Genomic DNA, 10,066 nt, shown 5'->3' on the forward strand with positions numbered 1-10,066 from the left:
TGAAGTGTACTGAGAAGAGTACTGAAGTGTACTGAGAGTACAGATGTCACTGCAGCTGTTCATCACTTCTGTCTTTACTCCTAATAAAAAGATTTTTTTTAAGCATCGGTTTTTGTCATGTGACATTAACTGACTCATCTCTCCATCGTGTTAAAAACAACAACAAAAATCAGGTGAGGAATATTAGAACATTACACACCTGTGTTTGGTTTGGTTGACTTTCAAACTGTACCTCTGTAGTGGACCACACACCAGGACCACGAACCACACGGTTGGTACAGACACGTCTGAAAGAAGCGGCGACCAGGAAGGACAGAAACCTCTCTTGGGTTTTCTGGACCGTCTGTTGTTTGTGATTTCCCACTGTCAGTGAACTTCACCTGGAGGAAACACATTTTCAAGGTAAACAAATCAGCTTGTTGTCTTAACACTGGGGTCATGGTGAGCTGTCAGAGCTACAGTATATGTACATGTATATTTAAATATATACATATATTATTATATGGATACATATGTGTGTATATGTAGATGTATATATGCATTTATAATTATGTATTCATATAAGTGTGTATATATGTGTACATATATATTGCTAATTGGATAAATGTATGTATTATATATTTTATATATATGTATGATATATACACACCCTCCTCCCCCACCCCACCCCACCCCCCACTCCAAGGCAACGCCACAGTTTGGTCTCTGCCAGCAGCAGCTGCTCATTAAAGCATCGAGTCCTTTGACACTGAGCCGTCAGTGTGAAGACGTTTTGTTTTGGTGTGCAGTTGTGGAGCACATTCATGGATTTGTGACGTCAACAGAAACCTTTTTCTGTGTATTTATGTATATGTGCTTTAAAAGCATTTATGCTCTGGCTTTAAAAGGTGAGACTATGGTGACATCATCTCACCTTTCACGTGTGTTCTACTGGACCTAAACAAACGGACCAATCAGGTGAGATTTTTTATTGCCTGACTTTGTGACTGAACAATCTTTTTACATTTTTTTACTCCAAGGCAAACTAAATTAGAAACTTTTGTTAGTGATGATTAACTTTTATTAAGAAAATCAAAACAAAAGTCGACAAAGTAGATGTATTTGCTTTGAGTCTTTTGTGTAACTCTAAAGTCTTTATTTCCTTTTTTATTTCACTAAAATAATAATAATTATTATTATTTGCAGGCCAGACTCATACACTTCCCGTGTGTCTTGCCTTGAAAAAAATTAATGAACAATGATTAATCGTGATTAATTACTATTGTTTGATGAACATCTCATTCTGTGTTCCGTGGTTTATGGGACGTCTGTATGGGGGCCCTGGGAGTCGAACTCTAATCTAATCCAGGGCCTCAGAATGACTGGAGTCGGCCCTGCGGCCTGGGGACACTGACATGGGAAGAACAGTGACCACAGTCTGCGCTTTTACGCACGGACTGATCCAAACAAGAGCCGCAGTTCGAGTATTGATTATTGGATTTGTTGGAGAAAATACAGCGTTCGTAAATGAACGTCCTGTTCACGTCCTGTTCTCCTGGTACCAGGTCGTAAAAGTAGAAAGACGTCACCCATCACTGATAAGTGCAGGAATTTCTCCTTCCTCCTCCTCCTCCTGCTCCTAGATCAGCCCGTGCGCTCTGACGTGTTCCACTCGGAGCCGCTCATTAACGGAGACGTCTTCTCTCTGACGTCCGTCCCCGCTCCTCCGGCGGCACCTGCGTCCTTATAAGCCGCTGTAAGTCATCCAGGGAGCGGGTTTCTCTGCTGCTCACGGCGCACGGCGGCACCTCTCCCTCCATCAGCTGACCTGGTCCATGACTTTTAAAACATTTACGGTAGGTTAGCTGCGATTTTCCTCTGTTAAACTGGACTTTAAAACATTTTCCGAAGGTCTTTTAAAGTGTGGAGGACGACGGCGTCCTGGGAAGAGTGAAGATTCTTGTGCGTAATTTGCGCATTACGCGTAATTTTCTCTTCTCTGTGGAGAGAGCAAAAGAAAAACATTTTTTCAAATGTATTTATAAATAGGTTGAAGTTTTTTTTTTAAGGTGGATGTGCAGGAAGTATATTTGAGACACTGTTCCTCCGTGCGCCCCTGCAGGTCTCCATGCCCCCCCGTCCTTAGCTCTGACCTGTGCCACGATGACCATCCATGTAGAGGGGCTGGTGGCTATTGCCATCTTCTATCTGCTCATCCTGTTCGTGGGCATCTGGGCGGCATGGAAGAACAAACACTCCGGGGAGGCGGAGGGCACCGACCGCAGTGAAACCATCATGGTCGGTGGGAGGGACATCGGACTGTTCGTCGGTGGATTCACAATGACAGGTGACGTCAATGTTACTGAAAAATGGCTTTATTTAATTGGTTTAAGATTTTAAATAATATCTTAAAACACAAAACAAAAATAATTTGTGACTTTTTTAGCCAATAGTTGACCTTCTGTCAATGTCACATGACCACCTCCTGCTAAAAGCTCCGTCTGTCACTGGAGGCTCAGAAATAGTATTTATCGATTTTTTTTCGTTGCATTTTAATCAATTAAATGTAACTAATAAATGAAGAATTCATTGAGAGACACATTGAAATGTTCGTCAATTTAATTGATATAAAACAGTTTATTTAAAGACCTAAACTTAAAGCCTATTTTATATTAAAAAAATGTTCAACATTTTTCCGCCCTCCACTTGACTTTCCCTCAATGTCACATGACGTTGTTCATCTAAAACCCCTGTTTCTCACTCATGTAGAAAATCCTGTTTATATGTTTTTCATCAGCAGTAATATATTTAATTAGATTAAGATTAAAGATTAAATTAGAGGATTTGTTAACATTACTTTATCAATTTTAAATAAACCAGTCTTTTCACATGGCTGTTTTTTTTCCCAGTACATTTTCCTGAAAATAAAAATAAAACTTTTATTATGACTTAATTTTATTTTTAATTTTTAAAATGATACAAGTTTTTTCTGGTGATTTCTAAATCAGTGAATCTTATTCACGTCCCTAATCTCTGGTGTTGCTCTTGTCTGTGATTCTTCAGCCACCTGGGTGGGAGGGGGGTACATCAACGGAACAGCCGAGTACGTGTACCTCCCTGACTTCGGTCTGGCCTGGGCTCAGGCTCCGTTTGGATACGCCCTCAGTCTTGTCGTGGGTCAGTGTTTCAGATTTATACTCTTCTGTCTGGGACACTTAACAATTAATAAATCACATGTCCATGAAATCTAATCTGCCCCCCCCCCTGCCCCTCCTCTGTCCTATAGGTGGGCTTTTTTTTGCCAAGCCCATGCGCTCACGAGGTTACGTCACCATGTTGGACCCGTTCCAGCAGATGTACGGGAAACGCATGGGCGGCCTTCTCTTCATACCTGCTCTGATGGGCGAGATCTTCTGGTCAGCTGCCATTCTCTCTGCCCTCGGTGAGTTTCCACCCAGATCTGGTCTCCTCTGAACCAGGACTGGATTCAGTCCTAATACACAGACATGTCTTTTTTTTTTATCTGGCTCTAGGGGCGACGTTGAGCGTCATCGTGGACATCAACATAAAGATGTCCGTGGTCATCTCCGCCCTCATCGCTATATTTTACACCCTGGTTGGAGGACTGTACTCTGTGGCCTACACTGATGTGGTCCAGCTTTTCTGTATCTTCATTGGTCTGGTAGGTGGAAGTTAGACGACGGACGTTGACTTTTATCATTAAATGTGAAGTTAATTGTGCAAAAATCATACAAACTGGGATATATATGTGTATATATACATATAATAATATATTTTAATGTACATATATAATACATATACATCCAATATATATATATATATATATATCCTGCATATTCCTGAAACAGAAAGATAAATATCAACAGGTAGAGGTCAGTGTTTCTCACCTGTTTTTATTGGTGACTAATTCAAATGATGGAATTATTGATACAAAAAAGAAAAGTCCAACCATTTTTAGTTTTCTGTTTTTGTTTTCCTAAATATTTAAATATTTCTTTCAGAAGATCATATTCCTTTCTTCTCACAACAGTCAGTTTTAGATTTGTTTTAGAGTAAGTTATGATTAAAGTAATTTACAAAATAGACCAGAGGTGAGTCAGGGGACAGATTTCTGGGAAATATTACATTTTATTCTCCCTAATCCATTAAAATGGGTGGCTGGTAATTGAACTTAATTCTGTATATAATAATAATAATCCTGGTTCTCAGTGGCTGCTTTTAAAACTTTCTATTTTTTTATATTAATGTTTTTCTGTAGTTTGGTCTTTTTTTTTTAAAACAAGTGAACGTTATCTTTCCCAGGCTGATCTGAGGTCAGGCTTTCCTTCAGGATCAGAGCCTGACTAAAGCCTGACTTCATCCATCTTCATCCCATCAGACCACAGTGTTTGTGTCTCTAACTGTTGTGTGTCGTCGTCTCCACAGTGGATCAGCGTTCCCTTTGCTTTGTCCAACCCTGCGGTGTCAGACATCACCGTCACGGCCGTGACACAGGTGTACCAGGCCCCCTGGAGGGGCAGCATCCACAGGAGTGACATCTGGGTGTGGATCGACAACTTCTGCCTCCTGGTACGTCACACTAGCCCGGGTCACGACCCAATTTTATCTGTGATTACCATGAAAAAAAAAGGTGGTCACTGAGAGCAGTGGTTCCCAAGTTGGGGGGTGGGGCCTCACTACGGGGGTGTGGAGTTATTGCAGGGGAGGATGGGTCTGGTCAAATTAATTTAAATTTTGAATATATTTTTATTTTGTCACACATATGTGTGTGTATAATCTACTGACCCTCTGGGTGTGTGTGTGTGTGTGTGTTTCAGAGTGTCGGAGGGATACCCTGGCAGGTGTACTTCCAGAGGGTACTGTCGGCCTCCTCTGCCACATACGCCCAGGTCCTCTCCTTCCTGGCTGCCTTCGGATGCCTGGTCATGGCGGTGCCCTCTGTTCTGATTGGAGCCATCGGCGCCTCCACAGGTGAAGAGTGGGATTAGCTGTTGGTGTGTGTGTGTGTGTGTGTGTCTATGCTAATGTTGCCCCTCAGATCAGAGCTAGCCTGGTAAATAGCAGCTGGTTCAGCTCATTCATAATGAAGCAGTCGTAGCAGTAACAGCCGAGCTGTTTGTGTGAATCTTTCATTTGAAGGAGACGAGGGACCAAATTAGAGGAAACCATGTGTCTGTAAAAACAAGTTAGAGCTCCGCACATTTGATCCTCCGCTCCAGTGAGTCGTCACACAGTCGGGTTCTACAAGAAAAGTTCTACAACAGTTCTACAAGTTCAATTGAAAATAAAATCGGGATCAGAATTATACAATCAAAACAAAAATGTTAATAGTAGACAAAAGTAATATTTTTATTTGACATTTTTCAAATATATTTATTAATTATCTTTTTCACAGACTGGAATCAAACATCTTACGGAGCCGTGTCACCGAGTGACAAGGAACAGGCCGACATGATTCTGCCAATCGTACTCCAACATCTCTGTCCGCCCTTCGTCTCCTTTTTTGGCCTCGGTGCAGTGTCGGCCGCCGTCATGTCCTCTGCTGACTCGTCCATCCTTTCGGCAAGCTCCATGTTTGCGAGAAACATTTATCAGCTCGCCTTCAGACAATCAGTAAGTATGTGTGTGTGCGTGTGTGTGTGTGTGTTTAAAAGGAAAACAGCTTATATTTAACAGGAAGAAATTTTTGGTGCACCATGGGAACGTCCTCCAGCAGATTAGGCCTATAGCTAATAATGAATAAGTAATTGGGCTGGTTTCTAAAAATCTAAAAATTAACTACATTTAGAAAAACATAGATTTTTTTTCTCCAGGCCAGAGAAGATGAGCTAAACACAAAATATTATTGTTTTATAAAAGTAAAACTTCCATACTTCAACTTTAGGTCCAAAGTTAAATTCTATGTTTTTGTTCTGTATAAAAACTTCAATGAGTTGTATTTTCAGACGTAATATCTTCCACTTCATTTCTGATGTTTCTTGACGTCCCCAGGCATCAGACCGTGAGATCGTGTGGGTGATGCGTATCACCATCTTCGTGTTTGGCGGCCTGGCGACAGTGATGGCGCTGGTGACTGGGACCGTGTACGGTCTGTGGTACCTGAGCTCAGACCTGGTTTACGTCATCATCTTCCCTCAGCTGCTCAGCGTGCTCTTCGTCAAAGGGACCAACACCTACGGCTCCGTGGCCGCCTACCTGTTCGGCCTGGTACTGCGTATCGGTGGAGGAGAACCGTACCTGCGGCTGCCGCCGTTCATCTACTACCCCGGCTGGACCACTGAGCTGAGGATGCACCACACCACTGGAGAGATGGAGGAGATTGTGATCCAGAAGTTTCCCTTCAAGACGGTCTCCATGTTGGCGTCCTTCTTGGGTAACGTCGCTTTTTCTTACCTGGCCAAATACCTGTTTGAGAGCGGCAAGATCTCCCATAAGTACGACTTCCTCGACGCCGTGGTGTCCAAGGACAGCGGCGAGATTATGGATAAAACGACGCTTGTGACTCGAGGCAACAACATCGGGCTGTCGGAGATGGTGTCCGTCAAACCACGTCTGAGCGTGACCTTGGCTGCGGCGTTCACGCGCCGTGACACGCTGCCGAAGGAGACGGTGGAGGAGGAGGAGGAGCTGTCGAGCCCTGACTCCTCCCACCATGACGAAGAATGACACGGTCAGAGTGGAGATGAGGGAACAGCACAGACAAACAACCAGGAGGAAGGGTTCGAATCCCGCCTGTGACACCTGGACAACAGACAGATTATCAGTCAGTAGATTAGCAGCTTGTGGATTATTCCGTCTGTAAGTTTTTTTGTTTTTTTTTTGCTCAGTACATCAAACAGCAATCTCTTTTTTTGAACAATAACAGAGGAAAAAAACGTTTTGATTTGATCGCTGTTCAGATTGAATCTGTGGTGAAACAGAAAAATCACTGACGGCACAAGTACAGACTGGAAGAAGAAGATATTGATGTAACCTCCAGACCACACGATGACAGAACAGAAACAGTAGCTGCCATGTGTCCTGTCATAGAACTGCATTGATGTGAAGCCTAATCCACGCATTTAACAGTGACATTAGATTTGATTTGATGTTAAATAGACTTCATGATGACATCATTAACATGCACTCAGTAGTTAAGAGAACTGTTTAAAATCCCTCATTACAAAATCTAAATAAAACATTAAAAAGTTTTAACAACAAACCTTAAACACAAACATTAAAAAGTTTTAACAACAAACCAGTACAGTCAAAACATTAACATTTTACACCTAATTAATCACAGGCTAATTAATCATGATTAGTCATGATTAGTAGGGACGCTAAGCATCTGTCTGAGGACTGTTTGACTCGTAGAGCAAGTCAGTAAAAGTACAAATGTCATTTTTTCCCTTTCTTTCATCTGATAAATACCAGAACATATCATCTATTATAAAATGACATTTGTTAATTTTTTTTTATTGCATTTTAGAAACGTTGCCAATTTGAAGTGAATTGAATTTTTAACGTTTCTGATCAAACACTGTAGTAATATTCATAACAAATACCTAAAGGCTGTGAATCATGTCACAAATATAAACGTCGACAATAGTTGACTGGGACTGTTGGCTGGTACCGACTGCGTAAGTCATTAATGTAAAAAGTACCAGGTGTTAGTACCGGCTGCCTTACTGCAGTCCACGGTTCTTGTCAGTCGACAAAGACCTGAATCTGAATGTAAGAGAGACCAGACGTCAATCTCCAGCTGATGTTTGTGCAACGTTTTGTTTGTGACGTGAAAAGTCACGCAGTGAAACTGCAGCGACTTTTTGTTCATGTTGTCATTTTTGTGATATTTACGTTTGCGAATAGACCAGAACATATACTATAGAGAGTACTGGTGGAAATGACTGAAATATATATATAATATATGTATAAATGTTGATTTATTTTTATGTCACAGAATATAAATCAATAAAAAAATCTATTTCAGGAAATTAAACAAAGTCTTCCTCTGTGAGAAGAGAAAAAAACTGTCGTTAAAACTGCTCTCGGAGTTAACGTTAATAATGTTCCAGTCGTTTCCAGATTTGTCTCTGAAGAGACTTAGTCACAGCCGAGTGTTTTAGCCGAGACTCGTGATTCCCAAAGTGGTTTCACAATTTGATCTGATTAATTTCACAAATAATTCAATGAGCGCATTCGTTTAAATTGATTTACGGCTCGACTGTTTCCCTCTTGTTGGTTTTCTTAGCCCACCGTAAGAATCCTCTGGCAGATCTTTTACAGATTCAGTAAAATAATTTCAATTATTTCTGCTTCTTCACGTCCATATACAGTATTTGCTCAGACCAACTTTTCCAACCTTTAATCCTTCATGTTCTGTTGTACAAAACTGTCTCGTCCTCAAGGCCTTTCTTTCTGTGGCGGAGCACGCAGAGCGAGAACATGTCTGAAAACGTGACTGTCATTACAATGTCCCGGCTTGCCTCATTGTCCCCCACTATGGTTGCAGTGAAAGGCAGCATCTTAAAATAGCCCTCTCTCCCAGCTTATTTACATTACCTTAAGTGCTGTACTCTGGTCTGGGACTGTGGGAGGAGTCAGCGGGGGTTGGGTGGAGTCACTGGTGGTCCACATCAGTCTTTCAGAGAGATGTGCGTAGATAGCTGTCCAGATAGAGTCCACTGCCATAAAGTCCTCCAGCACTAAAGCTCCAGAGTGACGCAGATGCCCCACCCGGGCACCACACCTCCTCCCTCCATCGTCTACGTCCTTTTTGGTGTCCTTGAGAACTATGACCAAAAGCATATAAAGAACAGGAGGGTGGGGTGTGAGAGAGTGCGTTTCTCATCTCCATTCATAGAAAGTACCTCAGAGACCACTCACGATAATTAACAATTATGAAGGAAAACTGTCGCTTCTGCAGAAGTCAATCCATTTATTTATGGCAGTACAGGGCAGGAGGAGGAGGAAGAGGAGGAGGAAGAGGAGAAGGAAGAGGAGGTTGTTGGGGGATGGAGTTCATGCGACGCTCATCTAGACAAGGGCTTGACGCAAACTCAAACAGGTGATTACATTTATGTTTTATTTCAAATTGAATATCTCGTGTGTTTATAATATTAACCTCTGGTCGTTCCAGATTCAGTGTTTATGCAAAACTAAAGTTTGTTTCCATTTGAAAAAATCTACATTACCGATCTGGAGAGAAAGGGAAACACGAGAAAATGCCATCAATTTTTCAGTATATATTAAGTTTGGCCCACTGTGAATTTGAGTTTGACACCCCCTGCCTTAGAGAGACTACAATTATCCATGTTCACTGTCTGTCCAATCAGAACACAGCGCAGACAAAACAGCATGTTAAAAAAACATGACCCCCTTGTTTTTCTTCTTTTTTTTTATCTAGGACAATCTCCTTCTTGGAAGTAGATTTCATCCAAAGCACTCAAGCTCACTGTGGATATGGAGAGGAGATAAAGGGTGGAGATGAAGAACGTTGATAATGGTAAGATGACCTTAAAAAGGTGGAATAACTGCTCGAAGTAAAACTTAATCTTTGAAATATTTAACGTAAATGTAGAACTATAAAGTAAATCACAAAAATCATTTACTGAAGATTGCAAAGCTGTGTGGTTCCTTAACCTGAACCATAAACAAAAGAACCCCACCTCTAATTAACCCCTAATTCTCTTCTGATTCTCCATTTTTTTCAGTTTTTTGTTATTCATTTTTAATTTTAACATTTTTTATTTGTTTTATTACTTACTTGATTTGTTTTAATAACTATTAACTACTTGAATTAAAAAAGTGAATTATGATAATTCAAATTACTAGACTAATTAAAAAAAATAAATTAAAAATAAAATAAAACATAATAAATACATATAAATGTGAATTTCTTGTGACATTTTGCATCAAAAACAAAAAGAATTTGACAAAAATGTTTGTCAAATTATTTTTCTAAAATGTATTTTCCTGCATGTTTCTCATAAAATTAGGGCAGTTAGAGAACATTTTTTGAAATTTCTATTAATGAAATTTTCTGTCAGTGTTAGTGTCATTTTTAGTTTTAAACACAAAATAATCA

The 10,066-nt window shown here is 40.7% G+C and overlaps 1 protein-coding gene and 1 long non-coding RNA gene across 2 annotated transcripts; one reads left to right on the forward strand and one right to left on the reverse strand.

The window, feature by feature from the left end:
* The first annotated feature begins 736 nt into the window (after positions 1-736).
* Positions 737-6,699, forward strand: slc5a7a (solute carrier family 5 member 7a). Its single transcript, XM_008310202.3, has 9 exons — positions 737-1,835; positions 2,102-2,326; positions 3,043-3,156; positions 3,266-3,421; positions 3,513-3,661; positions 4,426-4,569; positions 4,818-4,971; positions 5,396-5,613; positions 5,992-6,699. The coding sequence occupies exons 2-9, from the start codon at positions 2,143-2,145 to the stop codon at positions 6,664-6,666; spliced, it is 1,794 nt and encodes a 597-aa protein (XP_008308424.1). The 5' UTR covers positions 737-1,835; positions 2,102-2,142; the 3' UTR covers positions 6,667-6,699.
* A 112-nt stretch (positions 6,700-6,811) lies between these two features.
* LOC112487055 (uncharacterized) lies at positions 6,812-8,534 on the reverse strand. Its single transcript, XR_003049785.1, has 2 exons — positions 7,239-8,534; positions 6,812-7,202 (listed from the first exon to the last, which is right to left on the reverse strand). It is a non-coding gene; the product is annotated as an uncharacterized LOC112487055 (long non-coding RNA).
* Between the last annotated feature and the right edge of the window lie 1,532 nt (positions 8,535-10,066).

Source organism: Cynoglossus semilaevis, chromosome 5 (assembly GCF_000523025.1).
Source record: "Cynoglossus semilaevis isolate Cse_v1.0 chromosome 5, Cse_v1.0, whole genome shotgun sequence".
Lineage (NCBI taxonomy): Eukaryota > Metazoa > Chordata > Actinopteri > Pleuronectiformes > Cynoglossidae > Cynoglossus > Cynoglossus semilaevis.

Excerpts from the sequence above, each read along its gene's own strand:
- slc5a7a (XM_008310202.3), top strand. The coding sequence starts at position 2,143 with ATGACCATCCATGTAGAGGGGCTGGTGGCTATTGCCATCTTCTATCTG. Across the intron at positions 3,422-3,512 it reads TGCCATTCTCTCTGCCCTCG|GGGCGACGTTGAGCGTCATC; the intron begins GTGAGTTTCCAC and ends ATCTGGCTCTAG. Across the intron at positions 4,570-4,817 it reads TCGACAACTTCTGCCTCCTG|AGTGTCGGAGGGATACCCTG; the intron begins GTACGTCACACT and ends TGTGTGTTTCAG.